Source organism: Trifolium pratense, linkage group LG3 (assembly GCF_020283565.1).
Source record: "Trifolium pratense cultivar HEN17-A07 linkage group LG3, ARS_RC_1.1, whole genome shotgun sequence".
In the NCBI taxonomy this organism is placed as follows: domain Eukaryota; kingdom Viridiplantae; phylum Streptophyta; class Magnoliopsida; order Fabales; family Fabaceae; genus Trifolium; species Trifolium pratense.
The window spans coordinates 14691249-14718411 of record NC_060061.1 but is presented as its reverse complement, the minus strand read 5'-3'; the positions used below and the strand labels follow the sequence as shown (position 1 = coordinate 14718411).

The following is a 27163-nucleotide window of genomic DNA, read 5'->3' as shown; positions in this document are numbered from 1 at the left end:
GGTTAAGGAAATATATTTAACTTTTTGAAGTTTAAATTTTGTTTTTTTTAATATAAAGTTTCTATCTTTGACTTTAACTTTTTCTTGTACCATATATATTATAGCTAAGAAATTTCTCTAAAACAATTCTATTATATGATAAGCTACTCTTAATAGCTTATCATTTGAAGTTGTTTTATGATTATATTTAGATTTAGATTTTTTTTTTAAAAAAATCTGTAATAAACAGATGCAATATTTTTAAAAGTAATTATATTTATAAAGTGATTTTTTTTCCTAAAAAATATTGTAACAAACATGCTCTTAAAAGGTTGTTTATTGGAAGTACTGTCTCTTCAATTTTTGTAAAGTCTCACTTAATTTATTTTAAATGAATTAGTAATGTTATAGAATTATTGAAGAAATGCATTTAATATTTTTTTAAAGTGGTGAGACTCACTTAAACAAATAAACAATACTCCCGCAACTGCAATAGAAAAAAAGGTTGAAATCAGTCGATGCCAGAACTGACCCCAAACTAGGAGACAATTCCCGTCACATTCAAGATGTCTTGTCTCTAGGATGAGGGACATCCATGCTAAGACTCTCGCATTTTAAAATACATTTATAAATAAAAGAAATATGATGTTTAAGATTGTGTAGGGTTGATGATTCTAAATTAAAATATTTTTCAAATAATCAGGTACGTAAGCTGTGACATGTGTGGAGGTCATTATACAAAGTTATAGTTATAGCCCTCCAATTTAATTTGTAGCTAATCGTGTAAGAAAGAACTTAATTATATATAGATAGATAAATGCATGCATGGTGAGAGAAGACAAAGAGAATAAACATGTACGGCAACAGTTGTCCAATTGCTGTTGTGCATCCAATGAATGTAGTTTGTACCATTCTAAGTTCAAGCTCAATCTTCTTGTCGTTTTTTCCTATGAACTCTAGGAAAGGATTAATTGTTTAAATCGCCATTCATTTTTATCATACACTATATTGGACTGAATAATTATCATAACTTAGCAGAAAATTAACATGACTTTCATATCTTCTTTTTCAGTTCCATGATCATAATAAGTATTCATAAATAGCTTATTCAACCAATGGTTCATTTGACCACATTTGGAGAGTTACTTAAGTCAAAAGAAATGAGTGGAAATGATGTTGAGGGAGGGAATGAGGAGGGAAATATAACAGTGACATGGGAGAAATTAAGGGTCACTGTTCCAAATGGAAACAAAAAAAGGAAAGCAATTCTGCAGGATCTTAATGGTTATGCTCAACCTGGAAGACTTTTGGCTGTTATGGGTCCTTCTGGCTCTGGAAAATCCACACTTCTTGATGCTTTAGCAGGTCACTATAGATAGTAAATGTTTTAAATCTATTGCAATTCTGATAATGCCATTTGCATGTGCTTATTATTAGATAGTAAATGTTTTAAATCACAGTAGGTACTAGGTAGTTGCTGTGTTCATAAAAAGCGGCTGCAAATTGCGACCTAATTGTAGAACTTTTAAAAATCCTGATTATGATATCTTGATGTACTAACTAATCTTCAAGCCATTGCTTGCCATTGCTTTTGAGGAGAAGTTAAATCATTTTAGACAAATGTTTGAAGTTTTCGATACTTTTATAAATTTGTTTTGGGAATTACTTGTTAAAGAAGCAATCTCACATATCTATAGTCATATGAAACTACCTTAGAATTATCTGTGTAAAGATATTTTACCTTGTTAATCAATCACAATCATTAGATAGTTAAAAATGTTTGATTTTAATCATAACTACTTCTGAAGTCACACATTGGTTGAAATTTGATGACAGTGTAAACTTATTACAACAGTGTATAAAAATTAAATTCACTGTTTAGCATTTTCCATGTATATGATATGTGTGTTATATTATAGAAATAAATAACTTTCACTTGATATAATCAATGTAGAAACAAATAACTTTCACTTGATATTATCAATGTTGCAGGAAGATTAAGCTCAAACCTAAAGCACACAGGAAATATTCTAATCAATGGTCACAAACAAGCACTGGCTTATGGAATATCAGTAAGAGAAATTCCCAAGAACATACAAACTATTACCCAAAAAAAATATAACTGTTTTATGTTAGAATATTCATTAAGATCTCCATTTGAAATTAGGGGTATGTAACACAAGACGACGCTATGCTGTCAACATTAACGGCCGGAGAAACTTTATACTACTCGGCTCAACTTCAATTTCCAGATTCCATGTCCATAACAGAGAAGAGAGAACAAGCAGATATTATACTCAGAGAAATGGGTCTAATAGATGCCGTTAACACAAGGGTTGGAGGATGGAGTTCTAAAGGCCTAAGTGGTGGACAAAAGAGGAGACTTAGCATTTGCATCGAGATTCTAACTCGCCCGAGACTTCTCTTCCTTGATGAACCAACGAGCGGACTTGACAGTGCAGCTTCTTATTATGTTATGAGCAGGATTGCACGTTTGAATTTAAGCGACGGCATTCGAAGGACTATTGTTGTATCCATCCATCAACCTAGCAGTGAAGTTTTTGAACTTTTTCATGACCTTTGTCTTCTGTCTTCAGGTGAAACTGTATATTTTGGTCCAGCCTATGATGCAAACCAGGTTAGGAACTAAAATCCGTATAAAATGTACATATTAATTTCAAAATTTTGATTCTCTTGAATTGATTAGTTCTGTTTATAAAAAAAAGGGTCAGTTGGCTAATTATGCCACGCTCATCCTTGTTGGTGAGTGCTGTATGGCCATCAAGACATATGGCTGACATTATTTTTGTGAAATTATAGGGTTGGCTCGCCAAGCCGACCCTCAATAAAAAAAAAAAAAATAGTTCTGTTTATCATATTAATTTTCTACCAACTATATGTGTTACATTTTAACATTGTTTTTTACTCTAAATATTATTGTATCTTATAAATTTTGAAAATTATATTATGTTTAAGTATGTGTTGTATTATTGTGTCTATACTTTTTAATTGACAGCATATATAGTGACACTTGATTCAGTGCAGTTTTTTACTGCAAATGGTTTTCCTTGTCCAACACTCCATAATCCTTCAGATCACTACTTAAGGGTCATAAACAAAGATTTTGAAATGGTAAGCAAACTCTAGTTTGGCTAGTGTTTATTTCAAAGGTTACCTTTCTAATTAAGAAATTGCAGTGGAAAAATTGAAACTTATGATTCATTTTGTTGTTTATACAGGATGTTGAAGAAGGCTTTGGTAAGGGAGTAACAACAGAAGAAGCAATTGATATCCTTGTAAAGACTTATAAATTGTCTCGAATTAGATCCAAAGTTAAAAAAGAAGTGGCAAAAATAAGTGAAAGTGTAAGTTTCATGTTACATTCCTCTTCCTCACACTAAGCATATAACATCACTAAAAAGAATATAACATGAAAGACTAACATTTTCTGCATGAGTTTAGGACTCTGGTGCAATAGGGAAGAAGAGGATCCATGCTGCATTTATCACTCAATGCCTTGTTCTTATAAGAAGATCTTCTTTGCAATTGTTTCGCGACATTGGAAATTATTGGCTCCGTTTAGTTGTCTTCATTTTAATTGCTATAAGCATTGGTTCTATCTTCCATGACATTGGTTCAAGTAGTGGATCAGTATCTACTCAGGTAAGATAAAGATTATTCTTATTAAACAAATTTGGTACTCTCTCCGGTGTCATATATTTTCACTTTTTAGGTACATTCAATAACTAATGTATCTGATGTTGATAATAATAACACATAACTAGTAACTAAAGTTTCTTCATGCATGTATTCAGGGGAGAGGTTCTCTGCTCACATTTCTTATTTCAGTTCTTACTTTCATGACCCTTGTTGGTGGATTCTCTCCACTTTTGGAGGAAATGAAGGTAAAATTTCTGTCATTATATATGTGCTTTTATTTTAGATGAATTTAAGCTTAGTTTTATACTTTTGCTACATTGCACTTGAGCACATGTCCCGTTTAAGGCCGAAAGTAATCTTTAATATGAGGTCTATTTAAAGTGAGACAGACAACTGAATGATTAAGGACCTTACAAAAATAAATGTTGCATTTGCATAAAGATCATGCTAGGAAACCTAATGATGCAGGTTTTCTAAAGTAATGATTTTGTCGGTCGGCCTAAAGTAAGGGTTTGAACTGCCTTATCGTTGCAAGTCTAATGACGCAAGTTTTCTAAGTAGTGATTTCGTCGGTCAGTCTAAAAGTAAGGGTTTGAACCGCCATATAGTTGGCCGGCTTGATTGAGCAATGAAAGAGCAATAGGTAATTTGTTTAGCAATATCTAAATCATTGTCAGCCTAAAGCTCAAGCTGATAAAGCAAAGACTTCAGGCCTCCCAAAAATTTGTCTTTTATCATGCACGTTTAAGCTGAAACAAAAATACAACAAACAAGATGTCTCACAAGTAGAAAGACCTATAATTTTTGTCAAGTTTTTGCTTTAAATTCTGCTTTAGACCTCAATAAGTGTTGCACCGGCCCTTTTCTAAATGAAAATGTTTTTTCACATCTCAGGTATTTGAACGAGAGAGATTGAACGGACACTATGGTGTTACCGCTTTTCTAATTGGCAATATATTCTCTGCTATTCCTTACATGCTAATGATCTCTCTAATTCCTGGTGGAATAGCATACTATCTTTGTGGAATGCACAAAGGACTAGCAAACTTTATATACTTCACTTCATTACTATTAGCAATTGTGATGTGGGTTGAGAGTCTTATGTTAGTTGTTGGAAGCATATCTCCAAATTATGTAATAGGAATGTTCATTACTGGTGGAATTGAAGGACTAATGATTTTAACTGGTGGATTCTATAGATTACCAAATGAACTACCTAAACCACTATGGAAATACCCTTTATACCATATATCTTTCCTTAAGTATGCATTTCAAGGATCATTCAAGAATGAATTTGAAGGGTTAACAATTTTGATAGGGACCAAAACTGTAAGTGGTAGGGAAATATTGGTTGAGACATGGCATGTTGAAATGGGTCACTCTAAGTGGGTTGATCTTGCTATCATGTTTGGTATGATTTTATTATATAGAGTTCTATTCTTGGTAATCACTAAGTGCAAGGAGAAGTTTAAGAATTTTGTTGCAGTCATAAATGGTCCTTAAGAATAAAGTTTCACTTGTACATGATCAATCAACTAAGGATACTCAAATTACTTTCAGAATTCTGACAAATGTTAAGTTTAATCTTAATTTTTAAAATAATAGATGTTTGTCATATTGATAGGTGTGTGTGTGTATATCTCCTCTAATCTATTTTTTTTTAATTAAAGTTTTAAAATACTTGATGATTTAAGTTGTATATATATATATATTGTCAATGTAATTTTTTTAAACATATATTCAATCACATCTAATTGTGTAAATATTTGTAGATATGTTTTAAGAGCTAACATAATAAAGGATGTAATAAATTCATAATTGAGACAGGTGTAAAAGAAAATGATATTATATAGGTACTCCCTCCGTCCCAAAATATAAGCAAAAATTGATCAACAAAAATGAATGTATTTGGTTCAAATCTTTAACCAAATACATCAAGTTCCTTTGACTCATATTTGCTTATATTTTGGGACGAGGGAGTATGTAACAAGGTATGCAACAGTTATCCTCCATATTTAATGCTGAAAGTGAAAATACTATGACCAACATTTTTAATTTTCAATTTTTTTTAGTGTATTTTATCTTTCAAAATACTCTTATTTATTTCCATGTTATTTTTTTTTTTTATCATGAATTACATAATATGATCCATATATATTTTCTAACCAAGGGCATAATAATTGACAATAAAACATCAACAGTTTTTAATGAAAAGAAACCCTAAAATTATTATCTATATTTAATTGCATGTTTGATTCTTACATTTATTTTAGATTTTAAATTTGTATCTTATATTTAAAAAGATTACTATCATTGTAATAAATTAGTCCTTTCCCTTGTGAGGATAACTCGGTTAATAATGTTCACACGACTAACAAAGTTAACAGAAATGCACTCATGGATAATTAAATATTTAAAAATATTGCTTTTTTTTTTGACGAATTAAAAATATTACTTAATCAATACAAAAACATAAAAATATATAAATATTATTTCAATTTTGGATAATTTCTCTCTTCTTAAAGCCCAGTTTGTTTTAATGTTGATGGGAGCATGTTGGGTCGTTACAAACAGCTGGTTTTGGAGGGCTTATTCGTAACCGTTCCGAGGCTTTTCTGAAAAGCTTTTATGGTGCGCCATCGCTGCCTAGTGTTATATGCCGAGATCATGGCTATTTTGCATGGACTCCAGTTGTGTTGGAATAACGGTTACAGGAGTATAGTTTGCTACCCTGACTCGTTGAAAGCGGTTTCGTTGATCAAAGATGGAGTTTCGCATTTTCATACTTTTGCTAACGAGATTCATAACATCCGTCAATTGCTTCGTAGAGATTGGAATGTTGTTATTGACCACATTCTCCGGGAGGGGAACGAGTGTGCAGATATTTTGGCCAAATTAGGAACTTCCTCGAACTCTCCTAAGGTTGTTTTAGAGTCATCTTCTCCTGAGCTATCTAGTTCCCTTGGGTTTTGACTTTGGTTCAATTACAAGAAGTCCTATCAAATTTCACGAATCACTAATCCAATAGTGAGAAATTATAGATCGAAAAATATAAGTTTTTTATTAGCCAGCTAGCGGGTCAGGCAGGTGTGTTCCGCGCCAGCCTGTATCTAACTTATGTCCAAAAAAAAAGATATGCCTTTTGTTATGGTCAGTTTGTTAATAAAATATTTTTGCTGCTAAAAAAAAGACATGTCTTATGTTATGATGAGTTTGTTAATAAAAGATTTTTGTTGCTACTAAAAAAAATTCAAGATATTGTTGGTATTATGAAAAGTCCACACCAAAACTTATGTATCATCTTTATATATAGTATAGATGTCAATCCGAAAATAAAAACATTGAATGCTTTTGATACATTTGATGAAACAACGTCGTTTTTTAAATGACCTAGTTTGATCAAATAAACTATTTACAATGAATTTTATAAAATTCACCGTTGAATTGAAATTTTATATCATATAGATCATTTATGTAAAAATTCAGACAAATCCAAAATTATTTGATATGTTATTGAGATGCATTAAAATTAACGGTTTACGTCTTTTTTTATATGTCGTTAATCTTTATGTGTCGCAATAGCATATCAAATTATTTTGTCTAAAATTTTACACAAATGATCTATATGATATAAACTTTCAATTCAACGGTGAATTTTATAAAATTTATATCAGTTAAAACATTATTAAAAAGTGTAACATTTAGTGTCAAATTAATTTGTATCATTTGATCCTGACCCTATATATATATATATGAAAAATTGAATCCCATCCAGATTCATAAATTCATTCATATTCCCCCTTTTAATTTTCATTCCTTTCTAGTTTATTGAAGTATGAATATTTAATTTAGCAATCTGTGCTAATTCTTTCCTTCTCCTCCTCTCGGCCGACACTCACACCTTCATATTTCTTTTTATTTTGGTTGATCAATTAGAGGGGGTGATTTAGAATCAATTTCTTGATTTTTTTATTTCTTTTTATTTAAATAAGTGATAATATTCACATATTTTTAAGTTTCATTCGAGTTTCTTCAAGATTTTTTCATCTGGTTTTGTTTTAATCCGTCTTTGTGCGGTGTTTTGTTTTATCCCGTCTTAGTATGGTGTTTTATTTATCCCGTCTTAGTATGGTGTTTTGTTTTTATTCAGATTTGCAGGTTTGCTTCAATCCAAATTCAGTATAACTTTAGCGTCGTCAACGTTGCAGATCCGAATGCATGACTATTCCGGACATTTGAATTTTGTCATATCAACTGTAGCCTTTGTCATAGACATTAGGCCGTTTTATGCTATTAACTCGGATGCTGTGAGCCTGTTTGCAGATTCATCCTTATTAGTTTTTAGCGAAATTGAATATGTAATGATTGTGATTGATGTATTTTCTATATATTTGAATGAATGAATGAACATTGTTGTTTTTGAGTAAAAAAAAAGTATGAATATTTAATTTGATTCTAAGCAAGGAAATAGTTGATTTTCATGTTCAACAAATCTGTCATTTTTCCTAAATCTCAGTTCTGAATTTGCATATAAACGGTTCAGTTCTGTTTGAAACTAAGAATCGGTTAACTGAACCATTTATCTGGTTCGGTTCAATTTAAGAGAGAACATTGCACTTCAGTTTGGTTATATTGAACTGTTATTATGGTTCGGTAAAAACTGAACCATGAACAGTCCTAGTTGCAAGGATCTAACACCGATCGTCCTATATATAACTTTTGATATCTTAATCCATACTATTGGACCACTTTTTCAAGAACATATTTGTCATATACCTGTACTATACATGCCTGACATCCATTGAGCTAACCTAACTATTGGCCTAAACAATACGACACATGGTACTAGAAGTCTTGGTGGTGATTATCTTAACACACAAACTGATCCGGGACAATTAACTAAATCCATATTTGGAGGTTCTTTAATTAATAACACATGCAATAGGCCAACTACTAACTACTTTCCTTAAAAATGGTACGAATGCTAATTAATATTTGCAGAACAAAATCTATAGAATGATACTAGATTCTTTTAAAAGAAAATTACCATCATCTCCCATAAGATATGTTTAATTGACGCACATATCCTCTTACTTTTTAAACAAATACTAACCGCACCACTCTTAATTTTTAGAGAAATTACACTCACCTTAAGACTACCCACAATGGTGTTGAATCCATTGTGTTGAATATGCAAAAGTCTGTTGAAACCATTGCAAGCAAGTGTTGAATCTGATATGGCAGAGAGAGATGATGAAAATTTTCAACACAGTTGAAACCTGCTTCAGCAGCCACGTGGCGCGTTTTTATTTGGCCTGTCTGGCGCGTGCGCAACACGCGCGGAAGATGCATCTGGTTAAATGTTTCACGCGGAGAGAGAACATCTTGTGGATAAAGCAGGCCACGTGGCTGCTTCTCATTGGGGCGGGCGATTTTTATGATTTTTATTCTTTGAACTCAATTATTTCATTGAAAATTAATTTTTTAATTTTTAATTTTTATACCAAAATTCGTGATTTTTTTTTCTCTACAAATAGAGACTTGGTTCATTTCATTTGGACACAGAAAAAAAACCAAATTTTTCGCTATCTTAATCTATTATTAACTTTCTAATTAGTCTTTCTTTTGAAGTTTTAATCTTTTTTTAGTAAAATGGATCTAGTGCACCGCGACCATATTCAACCGAGGTATTACCCGCTTTTGCAAATCATGTGCGTGCTAGATCTGAGTTCCGTGATAAAAAAGCTCATCACGAATTGCAAGCAGATCTAGTGAAGCACATATGGACAAAATTTGGAATGTTTCAGGATTAAAGATGAGTTTCGTATTTGTGTGTTGTTTCGTATTTTAAGTTAGTTTGCATCGTATTAATTATGTAACTTGTGTGTTGTATTGCATTTTAAGTTAATTTGTATCGTATTAATTACGTTATTTGTATGATGTATTGCATTTTAAATTAAGAAAATAAAAAAAAAATTTAAATAAATTTTGTTAAGTGTATTATTTTAATTTAATTTTAATCGATAATTATAATGTTATTTAATCATAAAAACAAAAATTAAAATTTAAATAAGAATATGAAATAGAAAGTGGTGGGGTAGAAAAAGTGGTGGGGTATGGTGTTGAATATAAAAACCATTGGAGAAGGTAAAAGTTGAATGTGTGTTGAATGATTAGGTGGAAGAAAGAGAAAATGATGTGGAGTGAAAAAGTGGGTGTTGAATATTTTTTGGTGTTGAAATCTAATATCCGTTAAAATGACAGACACCCTTCTGTATTTTTTAATTAATAACACATGCAATAGGCCAACTACTAACTACTTTCCTTAAAAATGGTACGAATGCTAATTAATATTTGCAGAACAAAATCTATAGAATGATACTAGATTCTTTTAAAAGAAAATTACCATCATCTCCCATAAGATATGTTTAATTGACACACATATCCTCTTACTTTTTAAACAAATACTAACCGCACCACTCTTAATTTTTAGAGAAATTACACTCACCTTAATATCCGTTAAAATGACAGACACCCTTCTGTATTTTTTTTCCTCACAAAATTGAGGAGGTTTACTTGTCAATTTAGACCATAAAAATGTAAGTTTTCATATTTATAAGGACCCAAATATATGGGAACACTACAAAAATACTTATGGATTGAAGTTGACATTGTTGGTCCTAATTTAATCAAAAAATTGAATTCAGTGTTCCGATTCAAAATATGGGAATCACTCACATCAACGTACAAGAACCCTTACATTTTTTTTGTTTTTTTTTTCTTTTTTTTTTTGGGTCAGGTAACCCATCAGTTAGAAATTTCACCTTTAAGGTAAAGAAGTGAGGTGTCTAGGGTTCGAATCCCGATCCCTACATATAAACTGTGATGTCCCTTCAATCAGACACAATTAATTACCGGATGCTGCTGCATGATCTATAATAGTTGAAAAACTTCCTTCACACTACAAAAATTTATCATTTTCTGACTAGAAATTTATCCATAAATAACCATCTGTAGTATATGCTAGTCGTGCAGAAATTAGTGTAATTGACATGGGTGGTCATGATGGAGAAAAGGGTGGCATTACTGTGACATGGGAGAATTTGGAGGCAATTGTTACAAATGGAAAGAATAGAAAAATAATTCTGCATGGACTTACAGGTTATGCCCAGCCAGGGAAGCTTTTGGCTGTAATGGGACCTTCAGGCTGTGGCAAATCCACATTCCTTGATGCTTTAGCAGGTGATTAGTACTAGTAGTCTACTGCAATTTACATGCCTGTGTGACCAATAAGTATGAGTCTCATAGCATATTATTATTATCAGTCATAACTTTTCTTTTATGCGTTAATATTATGTTAGTTTTTTTAAACCTTGAATTGCTTGTTGAAAGACCAATTCCATTGATGTTTGGACTTTGGACATAAGGGACTGTTTGGGAGGTTGTTTTTTAAGGGTTTTGGAAGGGAGAGTTTTGGAGGTTCAAGGAATGTGATAAATGATCATATAACTTCAATCACACTTAACTGATTTAAAAAAAAATAAAAATTTAGAATTGCTTGTTGAAAGACCAATTCCATTGATGTTTGGACTTTGGACATAAGGGACTGTTTGGGAGGTTGTTTTTTAAGGGTTTTGGAAGGGAGAGTTTTGGAGGTTCAAGGAATGTGATAAATGATCATATAACTTCAATCACACTTAACTGATTTAAAAAAAAATAAAAATTTATAATGTCCCCTCCTTCCCTCTAAAATCCTCCATCCAAACATACCCCAAGTAAAATTAGTCTAGAATCAGTTTATATGTGACAGAAAAAGGAAGTATAGCATAATTCAGAAGTAAAATTAGTCTAGAATCAGTTTATATGTGACAGAAAAAGGAAGTATAGCATAATTCAGCTGTAATCGGAAGCTAATTATATGACAATTGTAATATGATTTGAGCAATGTTGCAGGAAGATTGAAATCAAACATACAACAATCAGGGAACATTCTAATCAATGGCAAAAAACAAACACTGGCGTATGGAACATCGGTAAGACACAATTCTTGAAAACTACACAAAGTCCTAAAAAATCAACAATCTTTTGGTAGAGAAAAATAATTGTTTTAGAAAGCAGAAATAGTAGTTACTGTTACTGACCTTTCTGATACCATGCACCATGTAAATTTATCAGGGTTATGTAACACAAGATGATGCTATGCCGTCAACTTTAACAGCTGGTGAAACTTTATACTACTCAGCTCAACTTCAATTTCCAAACTCAATGTCCATAGCAGAGAAGAAGAAACAAGCAGATATCACACTCAGAGAAATGGGCCTGCAAGATGCTATTAACACAAGGGTTGGAGGGTACGGTTCTAAGGGCCTAAGTGGGGGGCAAAAGAGAAGACTTAGCATTTGCATTGAGATCCTAACACACCCCAGACTCCTTTTCCTTGACGAACCAACCAGTGGACTTGATAGTGCGGCTTCCTACTATGTTATGAGTAGAATTGCAAGTTTGAGCCTAAGGGATGGTATTCAAAGGACAATAGTTGCCTCCATTCATCAGCCTAGTAGTGAAGTTTTTGAGCTTTTCCATGACCTCTGCCTTCTTTCGTCTGGGGAGACGGTATATTTTGGTCCAGCATCTGAAGCAAATCAGGTTAGGAATAAAATCCTTGTAGCACATATTGATTTTAAGTTAACTAAATACATGCATAGTGACATTGATTCGTGCAGTTTTATGCTTCAAATGGTTTCCCTTGCCCAACTCTCTATAATCCTTCTGATCACTACTTAAGGATCATAAACAAAGATTTTGAACAGGTATGTATATCTGCAAACCCTGAGTTTAAATAGTGTTTATTTGAAAGCTCTGGGAACTTTAGATGTATCATATACTACAGTATAATAATTTATGTTTTACTTCTAATTTCTTTGTCACCAAACAGTAGAATTAGAGGTTTTTCCTTTCTAAACTTTTGTTGCTAATTTGGTTTGTTTATTGTGACATTTTACAGTTAAATATATACAAAATCTTCTAGATTAGAAGGAAAAAACAGTTGAATAACTGAAACATAATTGATTCGTCTAATTTGTTTTCAGGACACTGAAGAAGGATTTGGTAAAGGAGTAATTACTGAAGAAGCAATTGGTATCCTTGTAAATTCTTATAAGGCGTCAGAAATTAAAAGCCAAGTTCAGATCGAAGTGACAAAAATAAGTGAAAGTGTAAGTATCATAGTAAATTACTCAATTAGACTTGGACTAAAAAAACACAGAATATAGCACACTTTTCAAAGCCAACATCAAGCTCTATAGGCAAATTCTGCTAGAGATCACTTTGATAGATGGTTAAGCATAGATCAATACTTGAAAATCGTTTGAAACTTCAACGAGGATAAATGTTGCCTTCTGAAAGTAGAAGTTCCCGCCCTCCTCATCTTCATGGCTGAGGTGGTGACTTTATCAATGTCAGTTTTACAAAAATAAGTGAAAACAAATATGTCTCAAAGCTCAATTCATATTAACTTTTCCTTATTTTTGTAGAACGGGCGCATATTAGGTTATATCTTAGTAGTAAGAATGTGGAAGACCATGAATTTCTACTTCCAAGGGTCGTCGCTAGAGTTTAGAGTGAATTTTAAGTATTAATCCACCAAAGACCACATATCAAGATGGTCAACCACAGAAACAGTGTGAACTGCATGATTTAACTATCTGTTTCATGAAATTGTATGTGCTAGGATTTGGGTGCAATAAGGAATAGGAGGATCCATGCTCCATTTCAAACTCAGTGCATGGTTCTTATAAAAAGATCTTCTCTGCAATTGTATCGTGACATAAGCAATTACTGGTTACGTCTTGCTGTCTTTATTGCTTCGGCTATAAGCCTGGGCTCTATCTTCTATCACGTCGGTACAAGTAATCCATCTATTCAGGTAATATACGATATGATAATGAAGCATGCTTTAAAAGAGAAATAAACATCTTATATCACTCGTAATATAAAACGTCTTTAGTTGTAATGAAATATAGTTTACTCTCGTGTTTATGAGGCTAGTTGAACAAGGCCTTACAAATATTTCTTTACTATTTTTATGTGTATCAAAGTAATGAAATATAGTTTACTCTCATGTTTATGATGTTTAAAGTCTTTCTCTGTGTTAGTTAATGATGTACTAAATATGCTAGTAAGACAATCTCTTAACACATTATTCCTTATTATTTGAAATTCATATACTTATATGGAACCATAATTCAGTTGGACTCTGTCAATTTCAACCAGAAAAAAATGTGTTACAAAAAATGTGTTAGAGAATATGTTGTTAACACTCTGGTGATTTATAAACTTGAACTGTAATTTTATCCTCTTACATGGTATATGCTTCATGGTATGTTTCAGGTCAGAGGGTCGCTAATTTCATTTTTTATATCACTCGTGTCTTTCATGACACTTGTTGGTGGATTCTCTCCCTTGATTGAGGAAATGAAGGTAAATTTCTTGTCTTTCATAAATTGAAGCTTCAGTGCATTGAACTCCGAGGTTTATTTTTTAAAAAAATTGTTTAATTTTTTTTATTGAGTCATATCAATTTTTTTGGTACATGATTGAGTTATATCAATTTATGAAGACAAGAAAAATAAAACTAACTATGGGCAATATTGATTGAGTTATATCAATTTATATAATTTTGGATACAAATGCATCTGCAATATTGATTTCATTTCTAACTAAAAATGTTCGTTCCACCATATCATTAGGTGTTTGAACGAGAGAGATTGAATGGGCACTATGGTATTTCTGCTTTTCTAATTGGCAACATATTATCTGCTATTCCTTACATGCTAATGATCTCTCTCATTTCCGGAGTAATAATTTGTTACCTTTCTGGACTGCACAAAGGACTAGAGCACTATTTATACTTTGCTTCTATCCTATTTGCCATTATGATGTGGGTTGAGAGTCTTATGATGGTTGTGGGGAGTATCTTCCCAAATTTTGTGATGGGTGTGATCATTGCTGGAGGAGTTGAAGGACTTGCAATTTTAACAGGTGGATTTTATCGACATCCTAACGATCTTCCAAAGCCATTATGGAAGTACCCTTGCTACTACATTTCCTTTCTCACATATGCTATACAAGGATCATTCAAGAATGAATTTGAAGGCTTAACATTTGCTGGGTATCAAGATGGAGGTACCACAACTGTTAGTGGTAAAGATATACTAACTGGGACATGGCATGTGCAAATGGGTCACTCTAAGTGGGTTGATCTTGTTATCATGTTTGGAATGATTGTTGTTTATCGAGTTCTATTCTTGGTCATTAATAAGGTCAAGGAGAAGTCAAAACCCACTCCTACCATCAATGGACCCAGAGCAAAAACTTTCTCTAGAACCAATATGGATGAACCCTAAATAATGTTCCACATAGATCATATGGGATATATATGACAATATTATGAAAAATGCATCTTAAAATATTATACTTGTACTTTGGGTGTGGGTTGTTTAGCTCAAGTAATAAAGAGTGCTATGTTAAAATTGTAATGACTCAAAGCAACAATTTCCAAAATTCTACAATAATGAAGGAAAAATTCAGATCAATATTTGTTGGAAGTATCTATATAAAGAGATAATAATGTATATTGAGAGATTAACATGTTTCATTATCATCGTGACATGTATCAGACATAAGAAAACTTTTGCCAACCTGCCAATTACTATACGCACAGCTGCCCAAGCTGGATCCACATTTCCCCGCAGGAATAGGGTCTTCCCAATTCATCGGAGGCCTTCCATGCCCTCAGCCTCTAGTTCCCCAATTCATCGGAGGCCTTCCATTAAAGCACATACATTAATCAATTGAGATTGTAGTGAAAGCTAAATATAATTTTTCAAAGTAATAAATCTATTCATAAAATATGAGAATCAATTCATATAGAAGGAATAACCCTGGAACTAGAGCCAATTAGCGTTTACTTGAATCAATTCACAAAGTGATCCACAGCAGGTGAATTGATTCAAAGTGTTCATCAATTCACAAATCAGAAAGCTTAAATTCTCAAGTTATGCATAATTTCCTGGCAACTACATACACCAAAATATTCCATGCTATTGACTTAAAAATAGTATACCTAAATGGTTTGACATCAAACACAGGAGATTCTGTGACAGGAATTAAGTATAGTTTAATAGTTTATTTTAAATAAATAGTTTATTTTATGTTATTTACTCTTTTAGCCCTGAGAGTTGTATTTAAAGGCCTTGAGCCTCATTTGATAATCAATCCATGAATGAACAATTAATTATCTTCTTCTCTCAAAAATCAAAACTCTCTCATTTATGTTTACATAATCTCATTTGTACCGAATTCTACTCAATTCATTAGAATTTCTACTTTGAGACTCGATTCTATCGGTTTCGTCCCTAGAATCTATTTATCCGTTACAATTGGTATCTAGAGCCTTCGATTTGGCGCGTTAATGGCTGCGAAATACAAATTGGTGAAAATTTTGAATGTTGAGGAAGTGGAAGAAAAGATGGAAATGGGTATATGTTTCATATGCGATAAACCTTTTAGTGTGGAACATCAATTGCTTCATCACACAAATATTCAAATGATAATGAAGCAAAATGAAGAAAAAACTGAACTGGACAATGAAGGTCCTATAGAGCAGAAGATGAATGAGGGACATGGTTCTAAATCTGCAGAAGCTTATTCCCTCACCACCGAAACCACCACAGTTCCTCCTAAATCACAAGGTATAGACACATTCAACCACAACACAAATGTTCATGAACCAGAAACAGACGAGCAAATTCAGAAAACCCCTAGTTCAACCACCACAATTCCACCAAAATCTCCATCCGTCACAAATTCAACACCAGAATTCTCTGATTCATTGTTGTCCGGCAATGAGGACACAAAGAAGACACATGTTGAAGCCAAAGTACTGAAAGTAGTCGCAGATTCAAATTCAGAGATGAAGAATATTGCCAGAGACTCTTCTTTCTTAACTCATTGTAATGTAGTTTCGACACCGTCAATCAAGGAGGGTTTCACTGCAAACCCAAATATTGATGCCTATAGTTTGCTGCAACCTGCCCTTCAAGTGTTTGATGAAATGTCCATGAAGAAGATGAAAACCATATCTTTAAGCCAACTAGCAACCATGACAGCATCGGTTCCAGTTATGGTTCGACAACTAAAAGTCCTTCTAAGCTTTGACAATCTCAAATGTTTTGATCCCGGTGGAATGATTCCTCTTTTGTTTCTTCCAACTTCTTCTGTTTTTATTTCGTTCCAATTTCCATCAAGAGTGTCATTGCCAATACCTCCAGAACCACCTGATTGGGTTGCCGTTCAAGAATCATCACTCCAATTTCCTCTATGCGTTACTACCGAAGGTATCACAATTACACAACATTTAGATATGCATTTGTTTCCAATTCTACTTATTGTCCTCCAAGTGTTTGATCAAATGCCAAAAGGTGATAGTCACAAGGCATTTGTAGATTTCTTGCGTTCAAGCTGGCGATTGCAATGTTATTTACAAGACCTGGCTGCTATAAGTGAAAGTAATGGTAGTGTTGATTATTTTAATGGATTAATTAAAATTCTTCTGCAGCATTCCCAAGAGTTGACACATGAATTACAATTTGTTCACACTTGGAGCTACTTGAGTGATTTTTTTCATGATGTTTGTCTATATTCTTTGGGAAATATTCACTCCTATTTTAATGACTGTGCAAGGGGCAGAATATTACATTTTGTTTTTAAAGCTGGTGGAATTAAACATATCATTGAAGAGTTACTAGTGATTTTAATCAATACTTCATTAGTACAGTTTGGAAGGAACCATTTCAAATCCAAGGGGACTCAATGATAAATTCTATTGCATCTTCTCCTAATTCTAATTTTCTTAGGTTGCTCCAACTGCTTCTGTTGAAGCTATGTCAAAAGTCACACTTTGATGTTGTCAACCTTGCTGTAAAGTTGACTATTTTGCATAGGAAAATGATCCCTAGAGGACAATTGCTACTCTCAACAATTTATGTCAACAGAGGAAGTGTTATTGTCACTAAGATTTTGCTAAAATGGAGGGATTTACCACTTAAGCATGACACTTGGAAATTTGCTGCCAATGATGATCTTGTTGTGGCTATTCTACATAGGAAAATGATTGAAAGGGGAAGTGTTAATGTTCCTTTAATTCTGCTGAAATGGAAGACTTCACCTCCTAAGCATGGAACTTGAAAATTTTCATCCTTGAGGACAAGGATGTTTGAAGGGGAGGGTATTGTGACAGGAATTAAGTATAGTTTAATAGTTTATTTTAAATAAATAGTTTATTTTATGTTATTTACTCTTTTAGCCCTGAGAGTTGTATTTAAAGGCCTTGAGTCTCATTTGATAATCAATCCATGAATGAACAATTAATTATCTTCTTCTCTCAAAAATCAAAACTCTCTCATTTATGTTTACATAATCTCATTTGTACCGAATTCTACTCAATTCATTAGAATTCCTACTTTGAGACTCGATTCTATCGGTTTCGTCCCTAGAATCTATTTATCCGTTACGGATTCATGAAAAATTATCTCTAATCATCATAACTTAGGGTTCATAGAAAACAATATTACATATTCAAATGTCAACAGGTTAATAGAAATTGACACAATAACTAGTTCAAATTTCGAGTTTATCATTCACCAATAGTATTGATGGAGCACAAAAAGTAGAGAAGAACTCACATGTATGCAAAAAAAGTGAGAAAAGCTTCACGATGCAATGGTGGAAATGCTATTTTTTGCGCGCATGCAACAGAGGAGAGAATGAGTGGGTTAATATAAAAATCTCTATTTTTCTCTCCCAGATCATCTATTCTAATTGCACCCCCATCCCTTATACTTCACTTGGGCCTTGGCTGGACAGCCCACCAAAATTATTCGAGAATTAATGTTATAGACTTCTACATGATGTTTTTTATTTAGGCCCCCTTGTTCTCCCCCCCCCCCCCCCCCCCCCCCCCGCGGATTTTACTTTTTTGCCCTTCAATAAAAACTTCGGTTGCTACGAACTGAATTTTTTTTGCCTTGAAAAAAAAATCGGTTTCTGTTAACCGGATTTTCCCTGAATTTGAACTAGAAAAAACTTCGGTTTCTGCGAACCGAAGTTTTTAGCAAGGGCAAAATTAGAAAATTAGCAACGGCAAAATTAGAAAATTTGGGGTTATAAAAGATACATGGGAGGCCTAGAGATAAAACATCCTTCTACATGATAGGGGGAAAAAAGAATATTGGAGGGTAAATAGTAGTGTTATAGAAAGAAAAGAAAAAAGTAGTTTATTTACAAGTATAAATAAATAAATAAATAGTGCTTATTTAACGGAATTGTGGGGGGTGTTGGACTGTTTGGAGTTGTGTTGTGCTTGAGGATTTACTAAGGTCGATTTTCATGTGATTCTAAAGTTGGTAAGAACAATGTATGTAATATGCAGAATCAGAACCTGAATATAGTTATCCCCACATTTTTAATGAATTTGAGCTTAATATAGTTATCTTTTGAAAAAAAAAAAACACTAGTATTAATTTGAGGAGAGTCTTTTTTTTTTTGTTACATAAGAGAAGAAAAGAAAAGAAGACAACAATGGGATTACTCCCTAATAAACTCTACACCCCAAGCATCCTCCAAAAGAGGTCTCAACAGATCACTAGGCGGAGTAGAGATCTTCACCAAAGGCAAGTTCGAGATAGCACCCATTTTTGCCAAAACATCCGCACAAGCATTTCCCTCACGCAGCGAGTGAGTAATAACCACCTCCCAGTCATTTTCTAGCATCCTCCGAATACTATGAATCTCATTAGCAAGCTTCCAAGCGAAAGTGTTCGATCAGTAAAATAACTATTGCTACAGTACCTATAGTACACACTTTTTTGGGTTGGTTCAAGTTCAAGGTCCAAAAAATGTCATGAATTGCTCTTCTCTATTAAAAGACTACTGAAAAATATGAGTTGAGCTGGAAACTGCTCTTTTCTAGTCGAATTGCTCAGATAAATAAAATACACAATTTAAAGATATTTTTCAATAGAAAAAATATTACTGAAAAATATCTCTAGGTAAAATATACACGATCGAAAAATATATTTTTGGCGAATTTGGAGGAATTTGAAGGACAAAAGCAATTATCAAACATGTCAGTCTGGACTTTGGATCCATATATCCATTAACTGAGAACTCAACTAACTTCAACAACTGTTCACATATAACATTTAAGTGCCCTATGTGTTTGGGCATTTTGTTTCTTCAACACATTTACTATACTTATCTTTCCTTAAAAATCATATATACCTTTTAAAAATATTATATACTGGGACCAGTAAAAAATAATGCAATTCGGTGGCTCTTTTGGTTGAAAATTCTTTGGAACTGACAAGAAGAAGCTGTACATTATGTGTATGCTCTCTGGACTGATGAGGACATTTCCTGTGCTTTGAATGAATGTCTAAACTCTAGAACCTTTTTGAGTACCTTACATTTCTACACTTTTTAGCTAGATATTCACTTGGCATAATACCGCACATCATTGATTTTGACCAAGTTAACACATACGTGGACAGTGACTCACATGACAGATCAACATGTCTTTCAAACGTGGATATCGACTCACGTGACCCGTCAGCATGTCTTATGCTGAAATTGAATTTGAGTCCAGCACCTATAAACACATTGTGAGACAATATTTTATTCAATGCAAAACTGTCAACAGTATAAGTAATTTTTATTCAATGTTCTTACAGTAAAACAGACTGTCCAAGTAGAAATAAATAACATTTTTTCCATTGAAATATAATAACTGGGAGGTAGGTACAAAGATGAGGTGCAGTAGAATTTCCCCACATCACAGTAACTTTTATTGTCAGTAGTGCAGCAGACAATCACAATGACTCAGTAATTTCTGTCCAATTACTTTATCATGTTGTCGATCATAAAATTTCCTCAAGTGGCATATTTTCTGTTTGGCATTCTACCTTTGTGTTAAATTCTTTTAACAGTTGCTATATAACATACAAAATATTAATACAGTAAGTCCTAAGTAGCTTTTGGAACATTATTGAGACCATATTATTATTATTATTATACCACCTTAATGCATGATATTTCTCACTTTTAATAGCATAGGCCAAACGCCAAACACACACACACACACAACATAACTATTACCATGAGTTCTTTTCTTCAACTTCAAGCTAATGATTATGAGCAAGACAATAGCTCCAAAATTTTGCCAACCAATGTGGAATTTGAGTCCACATTTGAGGTGGAAGCAACCAAATCAGTAGAAAATGATAAGGTGGAAGGAATTTTCTTGACATGGGAGGATCTTTGGGTGACTGTTTCAAATGGAAACAATGGAAGGAAACCAATACTTGAAGGTCTAAAAGGCTATGCTAAACCAGGACAACTCTTAGCTATAATGGGCCCTTCTGGTTGTGGCAAATCCACTCTTCTTGATGCTTTAGCAGGTATTCTAATTCATGGTATCATTGGCCTCAAATTTGTAGAAATTCATATATGAATTGTACTATATAATTGTCACCTAATAATGCCACTCAAAAGATATTTTGTACGTGTATACTAAAATTCTTGCCTAATAGTTTATGGATTTGAATTGCGTGTAGTGTGACTGCACTCACTTAGCCACATATGGACCGTCCGATGAGATCACATTGCAGTTTTTTTTTTAATAATATATAATATGCAGATTGAAATTTAGAAATCCGATCTTAATTGTACGGTCAAAATGTGGCTAACTACGTATAGTCAGAAAGTTATGACTGCAGAAAACCTAGATCCTACGACGACCTTCAAAACATCACAATTTATTTGACTTGTGTAATAAGTTGTTTTCATTTACAAAATGTAAATAGCTATAGGGATATCCCACTAGTTCTAAATAAACTTCTGTGTGCCAAATTAACTTTGCATAGAAGCAAGTTCATGCTTAACTCAATTTCACTAGTTCATATCTTTTGAAACACAATAATTATATCTTATACTTGATATGAATTTTCAGGAAGATTAGGCTCTAAGACAAAACAAACAGGGAAGATACTAATAAATGGCCGCAAACAAGCACTAGCTTATGGAACATCTGTAAGAATTTTTTGTCTTAGCTTCTCAACAAACTCTTCTCAAAATAGTACATTTTTCATTAATAATCACTTTTGCTTCTCTCTTAACTGAAATCAGGCATATGTAACAGAAGATGATACAATTTTGAATACTCTAACAGTTAGAGAAGCTGTGTACTATTCAGCTCAACTTCAATTACCAGATTCAATGTCCAAATTAGAGAAACAAGAGAGAGCAGATTTCATAATCAAAGAAATGGGGCTACAAGATTCAATCAACACAAGAATTGGAGGGTGGAAATCTAAAGGCATAAGTGGTGGACAAAAGAGGAGAGTTAGCATTTGCATTGAGATATTAACACATCCTAGACTTCTCTTTCTTGATGAACCAACTAGTGGACTTGATAGTGCTGCATCTTATCATGTTATGAGTAGAATTTCTGGTTTAAATAAAAAGGATGGTATTCAAATGACTATTATTGCATCTATTCATCAACCAAGTAACGTAATTTTTCGACTTTTTCATAACCTTTGTCTTCTGTCTTCTGGGAAAACAGTTTACTTTGGACCTGTCTCTGCTGCAAATAAGGTTGGAAATGGATTCTTCAAGCCACTTAACACATCAGTGTTGTCAAATAGCCGCTATAACATAGAAAAATTTGAACAAATCACTATTGTTTCCGTGAGCGTAGCTCATTTGATAGGGACATTGCATGAAATATGCAGGGACCGGGGTTCGAACCCTGGTACTCCGACTTATTCACTTTAAAAAGTGAAATTCTAGTCACTAGGCTACTTGCCTAGTTGACCAAATTTTTTTGAACAAGCTACTAATTTACGCAATTCGTGATTGACAAAACTTATCCACACATTAATTTTTAATTTTACCATTGAAAACCAATGAATAATTTACTTTTACTTTTTGCTGCAGTTTTTTTCATCAAATGGTTTTCCCTGCCCAAGTCTCCAGAGTCCTTCTGATCACTTTGTAAAAACAATTAACAATGATTTTGAAGAGGTAATTAGAGTTTTTATTGTTCTTGTATTAACTGCAAAAAGTGGAATTGGCTTCAGGTTTCAGTTAGCTAAATACTAATAAATAATAATCACTTATTATTTGCAGGACCCTGAGAAAGGACTAGGTGGAGGGCTAAGCACAGAGGAAGCAATTCACATTCTTGTTAAATCATATGATTCATCTCAAATTAGTCACCAAGTTCAAAAAGAACTTTATCAAATTAAAAAAAGGGTGAGTAAGCCGATAACAATCGAGTTGTGATCATTAAAGAACATAATTTAATATGGAAATCATGTGAACTAAGATCACAAAAAAAATTGATGAACAAATCGATGCAGGTCTTGGACACAATGGAGAAGAAAAGACATGCTGATTTTTTAACTCAGTGTCTCATTCTAACAAGAAGATCTTTCGTGAATATGTATCGCGAAGCAGGCTATTATTGGTTACGCCTACTTATCTATGGTGCATTGGCTTTAAGTCTTGGTACAATGTTCTTTCACATTGGTTCAAGCAGTGAATCAATTCAGGTAAGACATGTTGTGTTAAGAGTGAGTTTTACAACTTACCATTCACAAAACTTGTATATAAATATAAACTAGTACTTTATATCATAATCTTGTGAAAAGCTAATTTTAAATTAAATTTGATGGTTTCAGGCTAGAGGTTCATTGCTTGTGTTTGTTGTTACATTCTTGACATTCATAACTGTTTGTGGATTCCCTTCTTTTGTGGAAGATATGAAGGTAAATTAAGTAATTTTTTACAAACTTGCAATTTTGGCCTCTTAATTTACAAAATAGCACTATTGACCCCCTAACTTTCACAAACTTGAGATTTTGTCCCCCTAACTTTAGCCCATTTTGCAAAAGGTTAGTCCCCCACTAATTTTGACCAAGCCAACACACATGTGGCACGTCACTCACATGTCATTTCCGCATGTATTGCCACGAGGAAAATGACTCAAATGCCACATCCATCAGTATGGCTTGCCACATATGCTGACGTGGTATGTGAGTCATTGTCTGCATGGCAAGTCATGATGACGCGACATGTAAGTCACTTGCAAGTTGCCACATTTGCGTTGACTTGGTCAGGGGCCAAAATCGCAAATTTGTGAATGTTAAGGGGCCAAAATCGCAAGTTTGTGAAAATTAGAGAGCCAGAAATGCAATTTAGCCTAGTTGTCGTTAGTAAATATATGCCACAATCCTTAATATTTTAGTGTTCTGATTAGGTATTTGAACGAGAGAGACTTAATGGACATTATGGTGTGACTGCATTTACCATTGGCAACACATTATCTGCAATTCCATTCTTGCTATTGATGTCATTAATCCCAGGAACATTGGTTTATTACCTAGTTGGACTTCACCAAGGACATGAACAATTTGTGTACTTTATATCTATGCTTTTTATATCTGTCTTCTTAGTTGAAGGTCTCATGATGATTGTTGCAAGTATGGTTCCAAATTTCCTAATGGGAATAATCATTGGTACTGGAATATTGGGAGTAATGATGTTAGATGGTGGATTCTATAGGCTACCAAGTGATATACCAAAGCCATTTTGGAAATACCCTTTGCACTATATTTCACTTCACAAATATGCATATCAAGGATTGTTCAAGAATGAGTTTCAAGGTCTAATATTCACTAGTAGTAATCAAGTGATAGTTAGTGGTGAAGAGATATTGAAAAACTTTTGGCAAATGGAAATGAATTACTCAAAGTGGGTGGATTTTACTATTTTGGTTGGAATGGCTCTAGTGTATAGAATTATGTTTTTGATTATTATCAAGAGCTTTGAGAAGTTGAAGCCTATTGTTGCAGCTATTAATTGTCCTCAAGAAATTTTTAGGTTCACTAAAGTGACTAGGAGCAGTGAGATTGATTAGCTTGCTTGGCTTGTGACCAGGGACAGAGTGATAATGTTGATGCATACAAGTGTTGCATATGCTTCAATGAATATGTAATTCTAATAATTTGGAGTTCGGCCGCGGTGAATATGTAATTTCAAGAAGTTAACTTGTGTATAATAAAATTATATGAAAATTGTATAAATATTTGTTTGTGATGCACATGCTTCCAAAAAATATATAATGACGTTCAGTGTATTGTATGGATGGATATTAATTTACTTGAGATAAACCTTGATCAATTTATTTGTCCGGGACACTCTTTAAACATTCAATTTATAGAAATTATTTATTCAAAAAGTTAAACATTTTAACATTGGAGAATAGAATTGAATTCTTTGGTTGTAACCAAAAATAAATAAATTGAATTTTTTGGAGTAGTATTCAGTTGGGGAATCAGACAAGCAACGTGTTCTTGAGAGTCTGAAGCAGTAAGGCTGGTCTTTTTATTTTTATTTTATTTTTATAACTAGGAATAAACCCGTGCGTTGCACGGGTTCGATTAAAATATATAATTAAAATATTTTTATAAATAAAAAAATAATGATTGTGATAACTATAATCACATATAGTTAAATAATATATATTATTTTAAAATATGATTATGTTTAGGCTTAATTACTTAATTGGTCCCTTAAAGAAATTTATGGTTTCAAATTGGTCCCTTAAAGAAAAAAAGGGTCAAATTGGTCCCTTAAAGACCTTGCCGTTAAACATTTTAGTCTCTTCCGTTAACTTTTAACCCCAAAAGTATAAGGTGGACCAACACTTCAGGTGCTCCACCATAGACTTCAATAATTTTTTAATATTAACCATTGGATTTCCTTATCAAAAGAAAAACCATTGGATCTTGAATATCTATTATATCTAATAATGTACTACCAACACCTTGTTTTATTTTCCTTTCTTCATCTCCTTCCTTCCGTCTTCTTCATAAACTTCATCAACACAAATCCAGATTTTGAAACACTTAAAAACAAAAAAAAAAAACTCAAAAACAAATTCACAGGCAGAGAAATTGAAAGAGTAAAAAGAAAGGAAACTGAGAACAAAAACCAGTAACCATAAACACCTCCATTTTCACCTATTCACTCACAATCATCTTCCACTTTCAACAATCACAACAACCATCTTCCACATCCATCACAAATCAAACGAAAAAACATAAACAATAAGAGAAACAGAGACAAAAAAAAAAATCAGAATGGATTTGTGGCAAAGTTGTGCATATGTTTATATTGATTTTGGTTTGGTTTTGAGTTGGATTTGTGGCAAAGAATAAGAAATCAGAATGGATCTAAGCTTTTTATTTTGAAATTGTTTTGTTTTTATTTTTTTATTTTGCAGGTTTTGGGGTTTGATTTATGGTTAGAAAGTGGTTTGAGTGAATTTGGGGTTTTTTTGGGTGTTTTTAGGGATTTCTGTTTCTAATTTGAGGATTTGGTTTCTTTTTTGGGGTTTGTTTGATGAAGTTGATGATGAAGATGAAGAACAAGAGAGAGAAGTTATAATCTTTTTTATTTTAAATTTTAACTTTAAGTTTTTATTTTAAAATTAAATGATTTACCTAGTAAGCAGCCATGTAAGCACCCATGTGAGCAGCCACGTAAGCATCCAGTTCGCCACCTGTAAAAATTAACAGTTTCTGGACGGAAAGGACCAAAATGTTTAACGGCAAGGTCTTTAAGGGACCAATTTGGCCCTTTTTTTCTTTAAGGGACCAATTTGAAACCATAAATGTCTTTAAGGGACCAATTAAGTAATTAAGCCTTATGTTTAATATTAGTATATGAGTAAAAAAAAGGTTGTTTAGAAATATTAGATTTTTTATTATATCGTAGTTTGTTTATAGTTTAATGTAATAGATCTCTTATAATATTTCATAAGTTTGAAAGGATGTATCATTTTTTATTTTATTAGTGTAATCATATAAGATTTTAGTTTTCTTTATATGAGTTGCAATTTTATAGTCAAATGTCACTTTGTTTTTTATTTTTGATGTATTCCTTATTTTATTATTTTCAATAAGAGTTGGAGGCATACCTAATTATACTTGTAGACAATATTGCTCATGAGAAATGTTAAAATAAGTTTTGATTATAGAATATGATTCATATATGGTGGTTTTGCCTATTTGTTCCGCGTGATCTCATTTTTTGAAAATTATGTATCAAATAGTGTATTTGCTTACTACGTTCTATGCAATTTAAGGTTCCAAATAGTTTATCTACTTACTCATCTCTCGTTCTCTTGGAGTTTATTCTCACTATTCACTTGGTGAAATTTTATTCCAACTTTATTAGTCCCAATTTTTTAGTCTATTGTTTGGTTCACATTTTTTTTTGCTTGGTCCTTTTGTTTTTGGTTTGTTTTTCTTTTTCTTGGCGAGGTTTGTGTCTCTTCAAAATTATTGTTAGTTTTTGTCCCTCTTATTTAATATTTTCTTGAACATTTATTTTATTT

The 27163-nt window shown here is 32.8% G+C and overlaps 3 protein-coding genes, 2 long non-coding RNA genes and 1 other non-coding gene across 6 annotated transcripts; 4 read left to right on the top strand and 2 right to left on the bottom strand.

Moving 5' to 3' along the window:
* Positions 1-798: 798 nt before the first annotated feature.
* Positions 799-15044, top strand: LOC123912738 (ABC transporter G family member 2-like). Its single transcript, XM_045963296.1, has 17 exons — positions 799-1344; positions 1972-2051; positions 2147-2617; positions 3025-3111; positions 3219-3344; positions 3442-3642; positions 3795-3884; positions 4534-5118; positions 6539-6561; positions 10682-10881; positions 11593-11672; positions 11815-12285; positions 12363-12449; positions 12729-12854; positions 13370-13564; positions 14029-14118; positions 14388-15044. The coding sequence occupies exons 1-17, from the start codon at positions 1095-1097 to the stop codon at positions 15042-15044; spliced, it is 3819 nt and encodes a 1272-aa protein (XP_045819252.1). The 5' UTR covers positions 799-1094.
* On the top strand, positions 2700-2825 carry LOC123919223. Its single transcript, XR_006813133.1, has one exon. It is a non-coding gene; the product is annotated as a U11 spliceosomal RNA (small nuclear RNA).
* On the bottom strand, positions 10790-18432 carry LOC123912739. Its single transcript, XR_006811456.1, has 3 exons — positions 18384-18432; positions 11781-15463; positions 10790-10917 (listed from the first exon to the last, which is right to left on the bottom strand). It is a non-coding gene; the product is annotated as an uncharacterized LOC123912739 (long non-coding RNA).
* Positions 15917-18018, top strand: LOC123912737. Its single transcript, XM_045963295.1, has 2 exons — positions 15917-17036; positions 17145-18018. The coding sequence occupies exons 1-2, from the start codon at positions 16112-16114 to the stop codon at positions 17513-17515; spliced, it is 1296 nt and encodes a 431-aa protein (XP_045819251.1). The 5' UTR covers positions 15917-16111; the 3' UTR covers positions 17516-18018.
* Positions 18433-20795: 2363 nt separating the features above from the next.
* Positions 20796-24952, top strand: LOC123912736 (ABC transporter G family member 1-like). Its single transcript, XM_045963294.1, has 8 exons — positions 20796-21155; positions 21707-21786; positions 21883-22353; positions 22696-22782; positions 22888-23013; positions 23121-23312; positions 23442-23528; positions 24020-24952. The coding sequence occupies exons 1-8, from the start codon at positions 20855-20857 to the stop codon at positions 24677-24679; spliced, it is 2004 nt and encodes a 667-aa protein (XP_045819250.1). The 5' UTR covers positions 20796-20854; the 3' UTR covers positions 24680-24952.
* Positions 24953-25307: 355 nt separating this feature from the next.
* Positions 25308-26418, bottom strand: LOC123912741. Its single transcript, XR_006811457.1, has 2 exons — positions 26268-26418; positions 25308-25669 (listed from the first exon to the last, which is right to left on the bottom strand). It is a non-coding gene; the product is annotated as an uncharacterized LOC123912741 (long non-coding RNA).
* Between the last annotated feature and the right edge of the window lie 745 nt (positions 26419-27163).

What these genes read in the sequence shown, in the direction of transcription:
- LOC123912738 (XM_045963296.1), top strand. Translation starts at nt 1,095, where the DNA reads ATGGTTCATTTGACCACATTTGGAGAGTTACTTAAGTCAAAAGAAATG. An exon ending in TGACAAAAATAAGTGAAAGT is followed by an intron (nt 12,855 to 13,369) that starts GTAAGTATCATA and finishes TGTATGTGCTAG; the next exon opens with GATTTGGGTGCAATAAGGAA. An exon ending in CAAGTAATCCATCTATTCAG is followed by an intron (nt 13,565 to 14,028) that starts GTAATATACGAT and finishes GGTATGTTTCAG; the next exon opens with GTCAGAGGGTCGCTAATTTC.
- LOC123912737 (XM_045963295.1), top strand. Translation starts at nt 16,112, where the DNA reads ATGGCTGCGAAATACAAATTGGTGAAAATTTTGAATGTTGAGGAAGTG. An exon ending in TCTATGCGTTACTACCGAAG is followed by an intron (nt 17,037 to 17,144) that starts GTATCACAATTA and finishes AGGCATTTGTAG; the next exon opens with ATTTCTTGCGTTCAAGCTGG.
- LOC123912736 (XM_045963294.1), top strand. Translation starts at nt 20,855, where the DNA reads ATGAGTTCTTTTCTTCAACTTCAAGCTAATGATTATGAGCAAGACAAT. An exon ending in TTAACAATGATTTTGAAGAG is followed by an intron (nt 22,783 to 22,887) that starts GTAATTAGAGTT and finishes TATTATTTGCAG; the next exon opens with GACCCTGAGAAAGGACTAGG. An exon ending in CAAGCAGTGAATCAATTCAG is followed by an intron (nt 23,313 to 23,441) that starts GTAAGACATGTT and finishes TGATGGTTTCAG; the next exon opens with GCTAGAGGTTCATTGCTTGT.